This window comes from Eriocheir sinensis, chromosome 28 (assembly GCF_024679095.1).
Source record: "Eriocheir sinensis breed Jianghai 21 chromosome 28, ASM2467909v1, whole genome shotgun sequence".
Taxonomy (NCBI): domain Eukaryota; kingdom Metazoa; phylum Arthropoda; class Malacostraca; order Decapoda; family Varunidae; genus Eriocheir; species Eriocheir sinensis.
Genome location: NC_066536.1, coordinates 7,136,531 through 7,157,132, shown reverse-complemented (window position 1 = coordinate 7,157,132; position 20,602 = coordinate 7,136,531). Strand labels below are relative to the sequence as shown.

Genomic DNA, 20,602 nt, shown 5'->3' with positions numbered 1-20,602 from the left:
CATCCCAGACACAATGAGGGTGGTGGTGGTGGTGGTGGTGTGGTGGTGGTGGTGGTGGTGGTGGTGAGCTGTATTTAGACACTGGTGGTGATGGATGTCGTTAAAGTGATTGTTGTTATTGGTGGTGGTGGTGGTTTTGGTGTTGTTGTTGCTGATGGTGGTGGTGGTTGTGATTCTTGTTGTTGGTGGTGGTTTTGGTGTTGTTGTTGCTGGTGGTGGTGGTGGTGGTGGTCGTGATTGTTGTTGTTGGCGGTGGTGATGGTGTAGTTTGATAGTGGTTATGACGATGGTGGTAATGTTTGTTATTGTGGTGGTGATGGGAATATAATAGTGATGATGATGATAGGTGCAAATGATAGTGATGATATTGGTATTAGTGATGGTGATACCTCTTATGGTGGTGGTCGTGGTGATGATGATGATGATGATGATGACAGAGGAAACAATATTGGTTGATACATATGTACTTTCTCATCTCTCTGCCTCTCTACATTCGTAGGAGGAAGATGTGAAGGGAAAAGAAAAAGAAAAAAGTAGGAAAATGTTTTGAAAGGAAAAGAAAGGAAGCAGAATGTCTAAAATCTCATTAACGTTTAGAGCAGAAGAGGAGGAGGAGGAGGAGGAGGAGGAGCAGGAGGAGGAGGAGATGTAGGAGGTGGAGTTGGAGACGAAAGTGGAATAGGGATGGAAGAAATAGATGGAGGAGGAGAAACTAAGGATAAAAGGAGAAAAGGACGAGGAGGAAGAGAAGGAGGAGGAGAACCAGAGAAAAGGAGGAAGAGGAAAAGAAAGAGGAGGAGGAGGAGGATAAAGGAGGAAGAGGAAAAGAAAGAGGAGGAGGAAATAAGGAGAACGAGGACAAGAACCAATTCGGGAAGAAGAGGAAAGGGAAGAAAAGAATGAGGAGAAGGAGAAAGAGGAGAGGCAGAGAAGATGATGTAAGAGAAAAAGGAAAGCCAGGCGAGGAGAAGAAAAAGGAGAAAAAAGATGATATGGATAAAGTTGGAGAAAGGAAAGGAAGAAAAGAGGTGGAAGAGGAAAAATAGTGAAGAGAGGGAAAGGAAGGAGAAGGAAAAAGAGGAAATGGAGAAGCAGAGGAAGGTGAAATAAGAGAAGAAAAAAAAACGAATACAAAGTTGGATAGAGAAAGAAAGGAGAAAAAAAGATGGAAGAGGAAAACTGTGGAGGAGAAACAGGAGAAACAAAAGGAAGAGAAATTGAAGGAGGACAAAAAATAGGAGAAAGAGAACGAATTTGGAGAGAGGAAAAGGAAGCAAAGAAGGCGAAGAAAGGAAAATCGAGGAAAAAAAATGAAGGAAGAGGAGAAGCAGAAGGAAGACGAGGAAGAGGAGGAGGAGGAGGAGGAATACAAGTAGGCAGGAATCAAGGTGTCATACCCAACAATAGTCACCTGCAAGCGGCCTACACCTGCAATTAAGCGGCTGTCCACCTGTCTCCCTCCGCACCTCTCCCCCTTTCTTCTTGTCGTCTCTCCTCCCTCCCTCCTTCCTCTTTTTTTCCTTCCCTGTCTCCGTCATTTTCATCCACTCTCTCTCTCTCCCCTTCTTGTCTTATGTCCTCCCTTTCTCTTCCCCTCCTATCCTTCCCTTTTCTTTTTTTTCTTTTTCCCATTTTTATCTCGTTTTCTCTCTCTCTCTTTCTCCTCTTCTTTTTCTTCTCTCCCCTTCCCCTTCCCCTTCTTCTTTCTTCTTTTCTCTTTTCTCCTCCTCCTTTTTCCCTTCCTTTTTCACTTTTTCTTTTTTTCATTCTTCTCTATTCCTCTGTCTCCCTTCTCCTTCCCTCCTTTGCCTTTTTCCCTTCCTCTTCCCTTTCCCTTTCCTTTCCTCTTTCCTTCCTCTTTTTTTCCCTTTCCTGTCTCCGTCATTTCCATTCTCTTTCTCTTTCTCCGTTTTTTTTTCTCTATCCTTCTGCCTCCCTTCACTTCCTCTTTCTTCCATTTCTTTCTCAGTTATTTCCTTCCATTTATCTTTCCTTTATTTCTCTTATCCTCCTCTTCATTCTTTTTTGTCTTCCTCTCTCTTTATCGCTTTCCCTCCTTTTTTATCCTTTCCTTCCTCTTTTTTTTCCTCTCCTCTCCCTCCTCCTTCTTCTTCATCCCGCAATCATTTCCTCTTCCTCATCAGCGTTCTGCCTCTTTGTTTCCTCCCTTCTTCAGTTGTTTTTTCTTCTTCCTCTTGTTTACTCTAATGATATCTTCTTAACTTTGTGATGATTTGTTTCCTCTTGTTTTTTTTTCCGCCTTCCTGTTTCCTGGTATGATTTTTCTTCTCTTTTCTCAGACTTTCTCATTTCCCCTTTTTTTCCAATATTGTTATCTGGTTTTCCTTTTCTTCCTTCCTTTCTCATGATTTTTTCCCTTTTCTCAAACTTTTCCTTTTCTTTTGTTTTTCTTTTATTGTTTTCTGTTTTTTTCCCCTTATTTCCTTCCCTTTCTCCTCATATACTCTACTTTATCCCTATCTATATCGATCTATGTTTCTATCTATATATATTTTTTACAGCAATAGAGTCGGCACAAGGGCAACAAAAAGAGTGTAGAAAAAAGTCTATCTATATATATCTATCCCTGTCTATCTATCTTTCTATCTCTTGGTTGTAGTAATTATAAAAGGACGAAGAGAAAGGTAAACATGAAAGTGTTTAAGGGAAGGAAAAAAGTAAATAATGTTAATGAAACGCAAACAAGGATAGAAAAAATTATGCTCCTTCGAGAACCACAAAAAAAAAAAAGGATTGTTTGCATTCCTTTTACCTGTTCTTGTTTGCCTTCATTCCTCTTTCCGCTAATTCCTTCCATTCCTCTCGTTTACTTCCCTTATTCTCTCCTATCTCGATTCCTCCCATCTTTCTCTCCTTTATTGTCTTCCTCTGTCCTCCACTTTCTTTCCTGTTTTCTTTTTTCTTCTTCCCCTTTTCTTCCTCTTTCGTTTCTATCATCTCTTGTTTGTCTTTCTATTCCCATTATTCTCTCTTTCTTGTTCCTCTCCTCTCTCTCTCTCTCTCTCTCCTTTATTATCTTCCTCTTTCCTCCTCTGTCTTTCCTGTTTTCTCCTTTTCTTCCTCATTCGTTTCTGTCATCTCTTGTTCGTCTTTCCATTCCCATTATTCTCTCCTTCCCCGTTCCTTTCCATTCTCTCTCCTTTATTATCTTCCTCTTTCCTCCTCTGTCTTTCCTGTCTTCTTCTTCTTCCCCTTTTCTTCCTCCTTCGTTTCTATCATCTCTTGTTCATTTTTCTATTCCTTTTATTCTCTCCTTCCTCGTTTCTCTCCTCTCTGTCTTCTTTATTTTCTTCCTCTTCTCCGTCTCTTTTCTTCTCCCACTTCCACTTTTCCTCTTCCTTTCATTTCTTCCGCCTCATTCTCTCCTCTCTCCTCCGTCTTCTCCTCTTCGTATTTAATTTCTTTCATCTCTTGTTCATTTTGGTTTTCGTATTTGTCTTCCGTAATAACATTAATATTATACTGTAAGAAATGAATGCTCTATAATAATGATAACAACAATAATGATAATGAATAACGATAACAACAATAATAATAAATAAACAAGATAATATTATTAATTTATTTCTTTATTTACTTATTTATTTACCTATTTATTTATCTGAGTTCTGTTTTGTGATTTCGTCTTTGGTCTTCTTAAAAACACTAACATAATACCGTAAAAAAAAAAAATCACACTAATACAATCAACAACAATAATAACAACAATACCTCTCTTTCGGCCACCTCTTTTGATTCTTTTTTTTAGGCGCAGCGAGTAGCGGGCTTTTTTTTTTATTGTTTCCTTATTTTGTGCCCTTGAGCTGTCTCCTTTGTTGTAAAAAAATAAATAAATAACAACAACAATAATAATGAGTAAAACGAGAGAGGCATCCATGTAAAAGTCTTGCTAGTTATTTTATTTATTCTTTTGTTTGTTTGTTCATTTATTTATTGTGGGGCGTCACGGCGAGCCCCTCTCTCTCTGCGTCCCTCGTCCCGCGCTGACATCAAACAACATCCGGCACTCTTTTCCATCAGCCCAGCAGTCTTAGGCGGCGGGGTGTTCCTGATGTGCTGGGAGTATTGTTGCGTTATTTCTGCCACTTATGTTACTGCTATTACTTATTGCTGTTACTTATATTGTTGCTATTACTTATATTGTTGCTGTTACTTATATTATTGCTCTCACTTAAATATTATTGCTTTGTGCCATACTAAGTCACCTGTAAATTCACCTGGTTATTGCTGGCCTTAATCCTCTTTCTACTACCATTACTACTACTACTACTACTACTACTACTACTACTACTACTACTACTACTACTACTATTACTACTACTACTACTACTACTACTACTATTACTACTACTACTACCACTGCTACTAACCCACCACCGCACTAAACTGACCGGTGTGGAAACAAATCACCCTGCTCTAGCCTGCCTCTAGCCTGCCTTTGCCTGCCTCACAACCTGCCTCTCCCCTGCCCCCACCTCCTCCTCTCCCCTCCCCCCTTCCTCCCCTTTCCTTTCCTTACCTTACCTTACCTGTGAAATATTTCCTATCCTTTTCTTTATTTCCCATTCCATTTCTTATCCTCTGTTCTATATTTGCTATCCTGTTTCCTATCCTATTTTTTTAATTTTCTATTCTACTTTTTTATTTTGTTTTCTATTTCCTGTTTTTTCTATTCCTCTTTCCTCCTGGTTCTATTTTATTTTTCATTCCGTCTTTTTTTTGCCTTTTTTCTGTCTATTCATATTTCGCTTTCCTTTTTATTCCTCTCTCTTTTTTTTCCTTCCTCTTTCCCTCCCGTCATTATTTTTCCTTCCAATTTCCTTTCTTTCTTTTGCCTCCCAACCCCACTGTGATCTTTTTTTTTTTTTTTTTTTTTTTTTACCTATTCCGCAGTTACCCCTCTTTCCCTTCATTTCCTTTCCCCTCCTTTCCCATTTTCTTTTTCCCTCCATTCCCGTCATTTTATCTCCTCCATTCTATTTCCTATTCTCCTTCCTTTCCTTCCTTCTATTCTATTATATTCCTTTTTTTTATGCTTTCTATCATTTAATTTTGTGTACCTTTCCTCCACTCCCTCCTTCCATGCTCCCTCTCCCATTCTCCTCTCGTCTCTCTCCTTTCTCTTTTCCTTACCTTTTCATCCCTTCCCTCCATTACTCCTTTTTCTTACTCCTTCCTTTCCTTTGTCTCCCTTTCTCTCATGCCATCCTCCTCTCTTTTCATTCCTCTCTTCCCTTATTTACTCTTCCTTTTTTCCTATGTCCTTCCTCCTTCTTCTCGTTTGCCTACCCTTCCATTGCCTCAACGTCCCTTCCTCTCCATCCTTTCCTCCCCATTCTCTTTCCTACCCTTCTCTTACATTCATTTCCCTTCTTTTTCATTCCCTTTTATCCCTTTTCATTTCCTACTTTCTTTTAATCCTACCCTTCATTTCTTCTCGCGTCCCTTCCTCTCGATTTTCTCCTCCCCTTCATTTTCCTTCACTCCCTTTCCTTTGTTTCCCTTCTATCCCTTTCCTTTCTCTACCTTCCCTGTTTTCCTACCCTTCCTTTGCCCTCATGTCCCTTCCTCTCCACTCTTTCTTCCTATTACTTTCTTTCTTACCTTCACTTCTCTTCCTTCCATTCCTTCCCATTCAATCCGTTTCCATCTTCTATGTTCCCTTCCTCTTACCCATGCCTTGCCTTCACGTCCCTTCCTTTCCCCACCCTATTTGCTTTCCTACCCTCCCCTGCCTTCACGTCCCTTCCTCTCCATTCCATTCTTTCCTCTCCCCTTCCTTCCTTTCCCCTCACTTATTGCTTTCCTACCCTTCCCTGCCTCCACGTCCCTTCCTCTCCATTCCATTCTTTCCTCTCCCCTTTTCTATTTTCCTTATTTTCCTATCATTTCCTTGCCTTTACGTCCTCTCCTTTTCATTGCTTCTTCCTTCTACTCGCTGTCTTACCTTCATTTTTCTTTCCCTTCCTTCACATTCGATTCATTTCCGTTTCCCCTCGCCTTCACCCTCTCTTCTCACCTCCCTCAACGTCGCCCCTATCACACTAGCCTGCCTCATAGCCTGCCTCTGTAGCCTGCCTCTCCCTGCCCCCCAGAGCCCGGCGCACCACCGGGATGCCGCCTACCACAAGCTGGGCCGCACCGCCACCGCCTCCCGCCCGCCGCTCTCCAGCAAGCTGCGGCAGAACGGCTTGCTCTCCGCCCAGGTACTGTGGAGGCGCACCTTCCGCTCATCTGTTACCTGTCGCTCACCTGTTTGATACCTGTTGATTGTTGGGTCGTGGCACGTTGGGCATGTTTTTATTTTGTTGTTGTTGTTGTTGTTGTTGTCGTGTGTGTGTTTGTTATGCTTATGATTCTTTTTCCTCACGTTTGGCTTTGTTTTGTTATCTTTTGCGTGTTTGTTTGTTCATGATTCTTTTTGCTAACGTTTGGCATGCTTTTTTTCATTATTGTTTGTGTGTTCGTTCGTTCGTGCTCCTTTTTGCTCACACTTGGTATATGTTTTTTTTTATTACTATTATCGTTTGCATGTTACTTTTGTCTCTTGATCCTTTTTGTGGTCAACTGTTACCATCTAATTACTGACTTCGTATTATTTTTTTTTATCTGATGTTCCTTTTAATCTTATGCTCCCTGTTGCCTGTTATGTCTGAGCTCTTTAGTATCGCTTGCATGTAACCTTTTCTCATGATCCCTTTTTTTTGCTCGCCTGCCATGTCTAAGTTAGTTTACTCGTACCTGTTTATCTGTTACATCTTTTAATCACATGTTACCTGTTACTTGTTCCGTCTGAAGTCATTATTTTCGTTTGCGTTGGCGTGAAAATCCTAATCGTTTTTGCGCACCTGTCTTCTTTTCCTTCCTTGTGTGCGTAATTCTTTCTTTTCCTTGTCTTTTCTCCGTCTGTTCGTTTCCTCCTCTGTTTGGCTTTTGAACTCAGCATTGATTGCATCCAAATACGATTCATGTTGTTATCTCTGTTTAACTTCTTTGTGAATTTACTTTGATTCATGTATACCTGTTGTGTGTGTGTGTGTGTGTGTGTGTGTGTGTGTGTGTGTGTGTGTGTGTGTGTGTGTGTGTGAGTCACACAGAAAACACGCACACGTGCACGCAAACACACACACACACACACACACACACACACACACACACACACACACACACAAGCAAACACGCACATTCCTTCCTGGTCTTTTACCTTCTTTCCTTTTCCTCTCCTCCTCTTCTTTCACTGCTTCTCCTCCTCCTCCTCCTCTTCCCCCCTTCCTCCTCCTCTTCCTCCTCTCTTTCTGTCTCTACGAAGCGTCGAATGTGTAAAAAATCTATGCAGGCACATTTTTTTTTCTCTCAGCCAACGCTTTTGATATCTATACAGAGAGAGAGAGAGAGAGAGAGAGAGAGAGAGAGAGAGAGAGAGAGAGAGAGAGAGAGAGAGAGAGAGAGAGAGTTAATTACATACGTAGATTTTCATGACACAGATGGCAAAGAGATAAAGCTATTGATGGTGGTGATGATGGTGGTAGTGATAATGAGGCAGATTAGCACACTGGTGATGACGGTGGTTGGTGGTGGTGAGAAGCATTAGTTGGAAAAGTGGTGGTGGTGGTGATGGGGGGGTGGGGGGGGGGAGTAGTGGTGTTATTGATGGTGGTGGTGGTAAAAAAATAAAATCAAAAGGGAAACGAAAGAGAAACAGGAGGGAGATGCTTGCGGTGATGGTGGTTGACGTCGTATAAGGAAGTGGAGAAACAGTAATAGATAGAGGAAGAGTAGTGAATGGATGAGGTGGATGAAGAATGGTCGTAGAAGAGAGGATGTGAAAGGAGAAGTGAGAGGAAGAAAGTGGAGTATGTGGTGAGAGGAAGAGAAGTTGAAGTGGAGGAATAGGAAGAAATGGAGTAGAGGAAAAGTAGTGAATATAGTGGATGAATAATGGACATGGAGGAGAGGAGAGGAAAGAGAAGTGGAGTAGGTGAAATATTGGAGGGGAAGCAAGTGGAGTGAATAGTTAGAAGTGGAGGAATAGTAATGGATAGAGTAGTGAATGAAATAAATGAAGAATAGCTGAGAAAGTGGAGGAAAAGAGAGAAGGGAAATTGAGGAATGATAAGAAGTGGATTAGAAGAAGGCGGAGGGATTTAGTTGAAAAGATGGAGGAAAGGAAAGGTAGAAGGAGGGAAGTGGAAGGGTGACAGTAAGTGGAGGAGAAGAATGCAGAGGAATTAGTGGAAGTGGATAGTCGTTTGTGAGGTGGAGGGTGATGGTGTTGGAGGGGTGCAGAGTGATGGTGTTGGGGAGTGGAGGGGGTTCGTGAGGGGGAGAGGGGGTGAGGGTAGACAATCCAAGACTTTTCATTATTTAAAGATATAAGTTATGGATACTGTCTCGAGGCCTTGTTCTTGCCGGGTGACAGTTCCCAATGGTGTGTTTCTCTCTCTCTCTCTCTCTCTCTCTCTCTCTCTCTCTCTCTCTCTCTCTCTCTCTCTCTCTCTCTCTCTCTCTCTCTCTCTCTCTCTCTCTCTCTCTCTCTCTCTCTCTCTCTCTCTCTCTCTCTCTCTCTCTCTCTCTCTCTCTCTCTCTCTCTCTCTCTCTCTCTCGTTCAAATGCTTCACCTCTTTCGCCTCTCTTTCTCTCGTTCTTTCTTTTATTTCCTTTCTTCCTTCCTTCCTTTGTTCACCTGCCTTCCCTAACCAGTATTATCATTATTATTATTATTATTATCATCATTATCATCATTACTGTTGCTCTTCGTTCTTTAGCTTCATTTTTGTGCTCTTCCTTTGTTGGCTTTCAACTTCGACGCTTCATTTTCTTTTTCTTTTTTTCTCTTTCCTTTGTCTGGTTATTTTTTTGGTCGTGTGTGTGTGTGTGTGTGTGTGTGTGTGTGTGTGTGTGTGTGTGTGTGTGTGTGTGTGTGTAGATAGATAGACAGATAGATAGATACGTAATAATGACATCAATTAAATAATAATAGTGATAAAAATAACAAACACAATAACCAGAATCACAACAATAAGTCACATTAAGAACTACACACACATTATGGTTGCTATATTATCGTACTCAGAGCCGCATATATACCGGTTTCTGGCCCATAACTGTTGCCAAGAAACATCAATAAGTAACCATTTAAACGATAACCATATATGAAGGCAGTTATTTGGGTGTTGAAAGCAGTTTTGGGTCGGAAATCTGCTAAAATAAGAGGCAAAGTACGACAATCTGGCAACGTTGACACACAAACATACAATTTCTGCCCCTTCTAAAATGTTTCCCCCTTTCCATATTTCTTCACACTCGCGACTTCGAACATGCAGGCGAAATAAAGGCGCATGACCCTGACCCAGCGCCGCCAAGGTCATGTGTGGGGGAATCTGAGCGAAACTTTGTGATATCCGTGTGAGGCGGAGATTATGAGGAGGAGGAGAAGAAGATGGAAGATGAAAGAAGACAGGATAGAGAAGAAATTAAGAAAACTATGGATGATTATGTGGCTGGAGGCGGAAGTGAAGGTGATAATGGTGATGAAGGTGGTGGTGGTGGTGTTATGGGAGGGTCATCAATATTAGAGGAGGTGATGCTGGAGGTGGTGGTGATGATGGTGATGATGGTGATAGTGGTGGTGATGAAGGTGGTGGTGATGATGAAGGTAGTGGTGGTGGTGGTGGTTGTGGTGGTGGTGTGGAAGGGTCATCAATATTAGAGGAGGTGTTGCTGGAGGTGGTGGTGATGATGGTGATGGTGGTGGTGATGAAGGTGGTGGTGATGATGAAGGTAGTGGTGGTGGTGGTTGTGGTGGTGGTGTGGAAGGGTCACCAGTGTAAGAGGTGGTGATGTTGGAGGTGATGGTGGTGATGATGGTGATGATGGTGGTGATTAAATAATTGTTAATAGGCGGTTCATTAAATTGGCATGATAATAACACTAATAACAGCAATACAAAATAATAGTACGGTAATAATAATAATAATAATAATAATAATAATAATAATAATGATAATAATAACAACAATAACTAACAATTACCACCACCGCCCCCGCCGCCATAAACAAGAATAACAACAGCAAGAATAAGTGTAAGAGCTATTAACACACACACACACACACACACACACACACACACACACACACACACACACACACACACACACAAACCTTACCCTCCTTCACCTTTAAGCCACTGAGCAGATTCCTCCCTCCCTCTCCTCCCTCCCTTCTCTCCTTCCCTTCTCTCCCTTCCCTTCTCTCCCTTCCCTCCCTTCTCTCCCTCCCTTCGTCCGTCCATCTATCCCTTCGTTCATTCGTCCAATCCCTCCCTCCCTCTCTCTCTCTCCCGTCCTCTGTCCCTCTCCCCCTCCCTCCCTCTCTGCTTTTCTATATATTAATCTGACCACTGGTTCTCTCTCTCTCTCTCTCTCTCTCTCTCTCTCTCTTCCTTCAACTTAATATCAACTAGAGTAGAAATGCAACGTTTAGGAGCCTTCGGATTAATGTAAAATCACTTAGGTTTATGGACAGACCACCTAGTCTGGACCATGGGGTCTGTTTGGTCTGATTTTCTATGTAAATCTCTCTCTCTCTCTCTCTCTCTCTCTCTCTCTCTCTCTCTCTCTCTCTCTCTCTCTCTCTCTCTCTCTCTCTCTCTCTCTCTCTCTCTCTCTCTCTCTCTCTCTCTCTCTCTCTCTCTCTCTCTCTCTCTCTCTCTCTCTCTCTCTCTCAGTCAAGATCATATCACACTGGTTTTCCGTTCATTTTTCTTTTTTTTTGTCGCAGTTCCAGTCTTTAAAGGAGAGTGTCGGAAGGGGCGGCGTGGGGGGGGGGGGGGGGTGAGGTGATGGGGAAAGGGAAAGGTTAGGGAGAAGGGTGATGGGAAGGATTTCAGGAGGGGTGATTGTTTGAGAGGGGAGACCAGTAATGGGAAGCTGAAAGGATGCAATGGGAAGGGGTGAGGAGACGGGGGTGATGGTGGGGTCAGGGTATGGACAGGGATGAAGGGGAGGAGGAGGAGGAGAAGGAGGAGGAAGAGGACGAGGAGGGAAATGGAGTGAGGGTGAGGAAGAGGGAGGGGAGAAATGGGTGGTTGAAAACGGGTTTGCTTCGTGTGTGTGTGAGAGAGAGAGAGAGAGAGAGAAAGAGAGAGAGAGAGAGAGAGAGAGAGAGAGAGAGAGAGAGAGAGAGAGAGAGAGAGAGAGAGAGAGAGAGAGATACTAACCCACCCAGCGTCATTATAAGGCAGCTTGACCTCGTGACCTTGCTTGTCCTGACCTCTGCTGGCGGGATTAATGGACAACAGGAGGAGGAGGAGGTCACAGGTCAAGTCAAATGCGGTCACGTCAGAACTGGAACACTGTGATCTTGAATTTGTTTTGTTACTCCGTGTTGCGTTGTTCTGTGTTACGCTGTGTTAGTTTGTCTGTTTGTGTTTCGTTGTGTTTTGTGATGCTGTTATATATATTTTTTTTTTTACAGCTAAGGAAACCGCTCAAGGGCAACAAAAAAAAGTGTTAAAAAAATAAAGCCCGTTAATCGCTGTTCCCACAAAGACAAAAGTTATAAGTGGCCAAAAGAGAGGTCAATTTCGGGAGGAGGAGGTGTCTTATGCTGTTATGCTGTTAATTTGTGTTGCTCCGTGCTGTGTTGTCCTGTATTCCTTCCCGTCCTTTTTCTCTCTTCTTATTTCTTCATTCCAAACCTCCTCCTCTTTCTCCTCTCTCCTTTATTCCGTTCTTTCTTTTATTTCCCTTCTTGCATCTCTCCTATTTTCCCCTGACTTTCCTAACTTATCATTATTGTCGTTGTTATTATTAGCTAGTTATTATTGTTACTCAGTTACGCTACGCTGGGTTATGCTGTGTTATATGCTGTGTTATGAATGTACCGTCCTAAAAGCTGTGTTAGAATGTGTTATGCTGTGTTAGGTTCTGCGTGCTGTTATGATGCATTGTTTAGCTGTTGTTATATGCTGTGGGTCGTGCTATGCTGTCATGTGTGCTGTGGTGTACCTTTTGCTCTATGCTGTGTGTCGTGCTGTGCTGTTTTGGTGTTGACTGTACTCATATCCTGCTTTTTTTTCATCATGCTGCGTGCTGTGGTGCTGTGGGGGATTCCGTGATGCTGTTATGTTATGCTGTACGGGTTATGATATGCTGTTTGTCGTGCTGTGTTGGTGGCGTAGGTACTCGTATGCTGTTTTTTTCATCATGTTGCGTGCTGTGGTGCTGTGGGGGAATTCCGTGATGCTGTTATGATGAGCTGTACCTGTAATGATATGCTGTTTCTCGTGCTGCGTTGGTGTTGGCTGTACTCGTATGCTGGGGGGGTTTTCATCATGCTGCGTGCTGTGGTGCTGTGAGGGATTCCGTGATGCTGTGAGTGGTTTAATTCAGTGTGTGCTGCCGATATTTATTCTTGTTTTCCGCCGTGTGTGCGCTGAAAATTGAACGCTGTAGGTTTAGTCGTGAAAAAATTAAAAGCTTGGAGTTATTGCGGAAAGAGAGAGAGAGAGAGAGAGAATCGTTCTCTCTCTCTCTCTCTCTCTCTCTCTCTCTCTCTCTCTCTCGATCTCTCTCTCCATTTCCTCATTTACTTTCTTTCTCTTATTCTGATTTCCTCTTCCTCCCTCCCTCTTCACCTTCCTGCTTCTCCATTTCCTCCTCCTTCTCCTCCTCCTCCTCCTCCTCCGTTTCTCCGTTTTCTTATTTAATTTCCTCCTCGCCTTCTTGTTGTTTCTTCTTTTTCCTCCATCTTTTTTTTCTCATTCTTTCTTCTCCCTCTTCCTGCTTTCCTTTCGTCTCCAGTCTCTCCGTTTTATGATTGAATTTCCTCCCTTCTTCCTGTTTCTCCACCTCTCCCTTTTCTTTCCTTTCCCTTCTTCCCCTTCTCTTTCAATTACTTCTCACTTGTTACTTGTTCTCTCTCGTTCTTTCCCCTTTCATCTTTTTTGTATCGTTTCCTTTCCCTCTTTCCTCCGTTCTCTTAATCCCCAGACACCTCGTTTCTCTCTCTCTCTCTCTCCTTTTTCATATCTATCTCTTTCTCTTTTTTTCCCTCCTTTTATTTCCTACCAATCCCTCTTCACATATCTGTTCTCCCTCTTTTCCTTTTTCTTTATTTCTTTTTGTTTCTCTCCCTTCTTTCCCCTTGTTCTCTTTCCTCTTTTTCTTTTCTTCCCTTTCCTCTCCCTCTCTCTTTCAGTTAGCCCTCACTTGATATCTGTTCTCTCTGCCTTTTCTTTTCCTTTTCACCGTTTTGTCTCCTTTCCGCTTATTTCCTCCGTTCTCTTAAATCACCCCTTACCTATTTTTTCCTTTTCTATCTCCATATCTTTCTCATATTTCCCTCCATTTCCTCCTTTCCTATCAATCCCCTTTCACGTATCTGTTCTCCCTCTTTCCTTTTCTTCATTTCTTTTGTCTTTCCCTTCTTTCCCTTCGTTCTTGTCCAGTTACCTATTCCTTCTCCTTTCTTTCTCTTCTTTTCCTTCCTTTTTTTCCCTACCAATCCCCCTTCGCATTTCTGTTTTCCCTCTTTCCTTTTTCTTCATCTCTCTCCTCTCTCCCTTCTTTCCTTTCGTTCTTGTCCATTTACTTTTCCTTCTCATCTCTTTCTCTTCTTTTCCTCCTTTTCTTCCCCTATCAACTCCCCTTCACATATCTGTTCTCCCTCTTTCCTTCTTCTCCCTATCTTTTGTCTCTCTTCTTTCCTCCCGTTTCCTTTAAATTTTTCGTTAAATGCTTATCTCCCATCCTCTTTTCCTGTCCCTTCTCCCATTTTGACTTTCCTTTCTTTCTTCCTCCCCCATCGCCATATCTATTTTCCTTCTTCCTATCTTTTGTAATCTCCCCATATGACTTTCCTTCCCTCCTTCCTCCCCATCGCCACCTCTCTTTCCCTCTCCCAATGAGTCCCCTGTCTCCCCATGCATTTGACCTTTCCTCCCTTCCCTCCTTCCTTCCTTCCTTCCTTCCTTCCTTCCTTCCTTTCTTCCTTTCTTCCTTCCTTTCTTCCTCCCCATCCCCACCTCTCTTTCCCTCTCCCAATTTGTCTTTTGTGTCCCCACTTGACCTTTCCTCCCTCCTTTCCTTCCTTCCTTCCTTCCTTCCTTCCTTCCTTCCTTCCTTCCTTCCTTTCTTCCTTCTCCCCCATCTACCACCTCTCTTTCCCTCTCCCAATCTGTCTTTTCTCTTCCCACTTGACCTTTTATCCTTCCTTCCTTCCTTCCTTCCTTCCTTCCTTCCTCCCTCCCTTCCTTCCTTCTCCCCCATCAACCACCCCTTTCCCCTCTATTGACAAGCCATTCTAGAGTCTCATAAACAAAGCCTATTCATGTAGTTTGAGAATTGGTTTGGCTTTAATTAGTTTTCGCCATTTGAAAGACATTGAGTTATGGAAGACGGACGATAGCAAGTTGATGAAGGAAAAAAGAGGAAGAAGAGGAGGAGGAAGGAGTAATATGGAAAACGATAGGAAGTTGAAAAAAAAAGAAGAAAGGGAAAGAATAGATGGAGGAAGGAGTTATTTGGGACACGATAAAATGCTGATAAAGAGAGGAAGAATGAAGAGGAAGAGGAGGAATGAGTAGAATGGAAAACGATAGCAAGTTGACGAAGAAAAAGAAGACAGTGAAGAAGAGGAAGAAGGAGTAATAAGGGAGACGATAGGATAACGTTGAAGAAGATGGCGAAGAGGAAGCAGGAGTTACAAAGGGAAACTACAGAAAATTCATGAAGGGGAGGAAAACGAGGAAAAACAAGGAATATGAGAGGCAGTAGAAGGGTAACAAAGAAGGGAAGGATGAAGAAGACGATGGGGAAATACGCGTAATATGGAAGATGATGGTATGTTGATGAAGATGGGATAGAGGAGGGGAAAATGAGGTTAATACTATTTCTCTCTCTCTCTCTCTCTCTCTCTCTCTCTCTCTCTCTCTCTCTCTCTCTCTCTCTCTCTCTCTCTCTCTCTCTCTCTCTCTCTCTCTCTCTCTCTCTCTCTCTCTCTCTCTCTCTCTCTCTCTCTCTCTCTCTTTCGCTTCTTCAGTCTCGTTATGACAAAATGTTCTTTATGGAGAGGAAAAATAAAGGTCCCATTACTCGCGCTGTGATGACCCTCCTGATGATGATGATGATGATGTTGTTGTTGTTGCTAGGTCTTTTGTTGTTACCGGATATAGAGAGATACTGGTGTTCCTTTCTGTTACGAGGGTTTGTGTCTTGCTTGTTGTTGTTGTTACTAAAGGTTGTGCTGGTGTTGTTTCATTCCTGCTGCTTCTGTTCATGTTTTGCTACTGTTGGTGATGGTGGTGATGGTGTTTTTTTTTTTTTTTTTTTTTGGTGTGTGTGTGTGCATGTGGTGTTGAATTCCCCTCCTGTTGCTTGTGGTGGTGATTCCATAGCTACCGTTTTCGTTACTGTTGGTGATATGCTCTGTAGTGGCGGTGGTGGTGGTGGTGGTGTCAATTCTCCTTCTATATGGTCTTTCTGTTGTTGTTGCTGTTGTTGTTGTTGTTGGTGGTGGTGGTGGTGGTGGTGGTGTTTCTGTTTTTGCTTTTCATTCCGTTACTGTTGGTGGTTGTAGCGATGGTGGTGATGGTTCTGGAGGTGGTAGTGGTGATGCTTTATTGTTGTCGTGGTGATGGTGGTGATGGCTCTGGAGGTGGTACTGGTGATGTTTTTTTGTAGTGGTGGTGATGGTGGTGATGGCTCTGGAGGTGGTAGTGGTGATGCTTTATTGTAGTGGTGGTGATGGTGGTGATGGCTTTGGAGGTGGTACTGGTGATCCTCTTTGTAGTGGTGGTGATGGTGGTGTCTCTCGTGGTGGTGCAAACTCTCCCTCAGATTCTTCGTTTGTGTTTAATCCTGTTACTGTTGCTATCGTTACTGATGGAGGGGGAGGGGAAGGGGGAGAGGGTCGCGCTCCTATTGTCCAAGCTACTGCAAACCACCTTTTTCCTTCCTTTTAGCCTACCTGCCTGTTGCCGGGGGACGGAGAGGGAGAAGGAGAGGGGTGGGTGGGATGAGGTGACGTAATTAGCTACCTGCGTGCCAGCTAATCACGTTACCTGTTGTCATTTGGCCAATTGAATTAAGTGGTGCTGTGTTCCGGGCAAACCCTGAGATGGACTGACATTTGCCCTCCGCCACCACCACCACCACCACCGTTGCTGCTGGTCACGGTTTTTACACAGCCTCGAGTGGGCGACACCTGCGTGCGTAGTAAAGCTGACGGACTGACGGAGTGCATGGTGGTAACGGGTGGAGTAGGGGGTGAGAATGATGGGTGGAGAAGGTTGTTGATGAGGTTGAGGAGGTGGGTGGTTAAGGCGAGGGGGTGAGGTGACTGCTGAGGGTGGCTGGTGAGAATGATGGGTGGAGAAGGTTGTTGATGAGGTTGAGGAGGTGGGTGGTTAAGGCGAGAGGGTGGAGGAGTGTGATAAAGATGAGGGGGTCGAGGTGACTGGTGAGGGTGGTGGAGGTGGAGGAGGTGGTGGTGGTGAGAACAGTAGATGGAGGTGGAAGGGCATTAGTGGAGGGAGGTGGTAGTGATAGCTTGTGTGGGTTGTAAGTGGTGGTAGTGGTGAATGGTGGTGATAATTGGTAATGAAAATGGTTAAGGGTGGTAGGTGAGTAACTTATCGTGGTGGTACAATAATAGTGGTGGTAGATGGTGATGCTGGTGGTGGTGGTGGTGATGAATGATAGTGGATGGAGAACAATCCGTACTGGTGGCGATAATTGGTGGAGAAGGTGGTAGGTCAGTAATTTATGGTGGTTGTGCAATAGTTGTGGTAGGTGGTTAGGAGGATAGATAGACGTAGGTGGAGGAAGTGGAGGTGGTGGTGAATGGTGGTAGTGGATGCTGAACAACTCCTATTGGTGATGATAATTATTGATGGAGATGGTGTAATGGTGGTGGTGATGGGTGGATAAGTGAAAGTAGGTGGAGGAGGTGGAGGTGGTGGTGAATGGTAGTGGATGCCGAACAACTCCTATTGGTGATGATAATTATAGATGGAGGTGGTGCAGTGGTGGTGGTGATGGGTGGATAAGTGAAGGTAGGTAGAGGAGGAGGAGGAGGTGGTGGTGAATGGTGGTAGTGGATGCTGAACAACTCCTATTGGTGATGATAATTATAGATGGAGGTGGTGCAATGGTGGTGGTGATGGTGGATAAGTGGAGGAGGTGGAGGTGGTGGTGAATGGTAGTGGATGCCGAACAACTCCTATTGGTGATGATAATTATTGACGGAGGTGGTGCGATGGCGGTGGTGATGGTGGATAAGTGAAGGTAGGTGGAGGAGGTGGAGGTGGTGGTGAATGGTAGTGGATGCTGAACAACTCCTATTGGTGATGATAATTATAGATGGAGGTGGTGCAATGGTGGTGGTGATGGTGGATAAGTGGAGGAGGTGGAGGTGGTGGTGAATGGTAGTGGATGCTGAACAACTCCTATTGGTGATGATAATTATAGATGGAGGTGGTGCAATGGTGGTGATGATGGTGGATAAGTGAAGGTAGGTGGAGGAGGTGGAGGTGGTGGTGAATGGTAGTGGATGCCGAACAACTCCTATTGGTGATGATAATTATAGATGGCGGTGGAAGGTAGGTAGAGGAGGAGGAGGGGGAAGGGGTGGTGGTGAGTGTGGAGGTGCTGGTGACTGAAAGGATAACATAAACACAGAGTTATTACCTCGTCTAATAGTGGCGGTCCCTGGTGGCGGCGACAGTAACTAGTGGCGGCGGGCAATGGCAACGAGTAAGATTTTGTTATTATTACGAGACACGAATCAGGTAGAGAAGGAGAGGTGCGGACACTATAAAGCCACCTGTCCACCAGCCCCCAAACACTTGAGACGCAGAGAAAGAGAAAAGGAAAGTGAAAGCAATGGGAAATGAAAAAGAGGACGAGGTGGTAATATAGAAGAAAATAGAGGTAGAGAGACAGAAAGGTAGAGCGATAAATATACGAAAATACAAAGAAGACAAATAAAAATAAAAAGAGAAAAAGAAGGGAAAAGAAAAAAAGTAAAGACCAGTTAAATCTGAGCTAAATATGAGAAAAAAAAGAGAAGAGAAAAGTGAAAAATAAGTAAAAGTAAAGACCAGCTAAATCTGAGCTAAATATGAGAAAAAAAGAAAAGAAAAGAGAAAAAGAATAAAAGTAAAGACCAGTAAAATATGAGCTAAATATGAGGAAAAAAACGGAGAAAAGAAAAGAGAAAAAGAAGTAAAAGGAAAGACCAGTTAAGTCTGAGCTAAATAAGAGAGAAAGAAAAGAAAAAAAGAAGAGAAGAGAAAAGAAAAAAAAGTAAAAAAGACCAGTTTAATATGAGCGCAACGTCTTGATTACCCTGAAAAGGAGCCAACGACGGACGCTTTCCCCTCTCTGAATAGCTTAGGCTGGGAGAGGAACTTCTTAATTAACCAGGACGGGGGCTTTAGGGCGGGGAGCGTTTCTCCCTGAGTGGGCATAATCTAGAAAGGAACACGTCTCCGGGGCCTCGCGTCTCCCTGGTGGGCATAAATGAGTGGGTCTCCTTAAACAGACTGCAAGGAGACTACATTGCGGGCAGTCTCTTCACCTAAGTTGGCATAGTCTAGAGTAGAACACGTCTCTACTGTCTTCGCGTCTCCCTGAGTGGGTATACGTGATTGGTAGAGAAGGTGACGAGGATGAAGAGGTGGGTGGTTAAGGCGAGAGGGTGGAGGTGTGTGGCAAGGACGAGGAGGTGGAGGTGACTGGTGAGGGTGGTTGGTGAGGATGGTGGAGGTGGAGGTGGTGAGAACAGTAGATGGAGGTGGAAGGGCATTAGTGGAGGGTGGTGGTATTGATAGCATATGTGGGTTGTAAGTGGTGGTAGTGGTGAATGGTTGTGATGATTGGTAATGAAAATGGTTAAGGAGACAGCGTTGCGGCCAGGCTCTTCACCTCCCTGAGCGCCCGGCCATGGCTGAGGGAGGTGACAGGATCAGCCTAAAGGGAACGCTCGTAAGAGACTCGAGATCTTCGGCGTATCGGCACCTCAGATCGCCCGTTTGAAAAGCCTCTCATAAAAGTTGCTGGGGTTTTCATGGACTGTTTTGTGATCCTAGTGATAGTTTTACACGGCTTCCGCACCTTGAACGGAAAGAATCACACATGGAAACCCGGTTAATCTTCTCTGTGGCCTTGAAAAATAGTCACAATGGAAGACCGTGACGTTTAGGAATATGGACCTCGGTCTTCCCAAATGGTTTTCTTCTCGTCCTCCATTTCGTCCTCCAAGCACACACACATTCGACAAATCTTTCGTAGGATTTGTGGGACTTTTCATGGGTAGTTTTATGACCCTGGTGACCGTTTGACAAAGCTTCTGTACCATGAACGTGAAGAAACACATCAGAACTCATTTAACCTCTTTCTTGGCCTGTGGAAATAATGGATGCGAGAGTCGGAAGCGTCGAAGAAGGAAGAGCCACCACGTTGAACCCTCTCGTGCCTGAGGGAGCGTGGCTGAGTGGGACTCCTTGATCAGGTTAACCCCTTGACTGCGGATCTCATACAAGAAGACATCACCAAGCTACAGGAATGAAACAAAAAGTGGCTGCTACAATTCAATGAAGAAAAATTTAAAGTCCTGCACCTTGGGAGAGGAGATCCAGCATACCAGTACCACATGGGAAACACTCCACTATCCACCACAGAGGCAGAGAAAGCCCTGGGAGTATATGTTACCAGGCTACCAGTGAAGGCCAAATCTGTGCCAATCCCAGCGGACGGGTTAAGAGAGGGACGGGAAAGAATGAACTGGCTGTCTATCGTCCGGACCCTAAACAGACAAGGTCACTAGTTATGCCAAGAGGAACGTCACCCGACCCACAAAGTAACGCTGCTGCCGGGGAACACGAACCCACGAAAGACAATTACTGTAGGAAGCGTGAACTCGATCTTTGCGCTACCAAGAGATGAGAAGGAAGAAGAGGAGGAGGCGTAAAGGGCTATTACACTGGGCAGATTTTCCGTGGATCTTCAGTCAAACCACGATTTCCGCTAGCGTGGTTCTCATTTGTTTCTTGTTATTGCTGATGATGATGATGGTGAGTAATACCGTCGTCCTTCGCTGAAATCTATCGTGGTTTTGGAAGATCACGGACACGTCAGAACACCACGGAAATGAGAACCACGCTAGCGGAAATCGTGGTATGACTGAAGATCCACCGAAAATTTGCCCAGTGTAATAGCCCCTTTACTGTTGGAAGCGTGACCTCCATCTTTGCGCTACCAAGAGATGGGGAAGAGGAAAACGAGGCGTAAGAAGAGGAAGAGGAGGAGGATAGCGTCTTTTTCCTTCCCCGAGGCACGTGTACGAATTTCATGCTAACGAGATGACCCACGCCGCTGATGGAAGATATTACAGCAACCCCTCCACCTCCCCACCCCGTCTCTCCTCCCCACCTCACCATCAGCCCTCCCCACCTCACCACTCAAGCCTCCATCTCCCTTTCCTGCCCATCCGCTTCCTCCTCTTCTCACCTTCTCCTTTGCCCTCCGCCCTGTCCCTCCATCACCTCGCCCCTTTCCCCTTCATTCCATCACTCCAT

The 20,602-nt window shown here is 44.1% G+C and overlaps 1 protein-coding gene across 2 annotated transcripts in view; it reads left to right on the top strand.

Annotated features, from left to right (window-relative positions):
• LOC127004440 (dual specificity tyrosine-phosphorylation-regulated kinase mbk-2-like) overlaps positions 1-20,602 on the top strand; it is a 95,273-nt gene that overhangs the window by 12,172 nt on the left and 62,499 nt on the right. The window contains exon 2 of one of the 2 annotated variants that reach the window (XM_050872157.1): positions 6,117-6,227. The exons of the other annotated variant lie outside the window; for it this stretch is intronic. Within the exon in view, the coding sequence (XP_050728114.1) occupies positions 6,117-6,227 (111 nt within the window). The remainder of the gene's footprint in view (positions 1-6,116; positions 6,228-20,602) is intronic. 2 annotated transcript variants of the gene reach the window in all.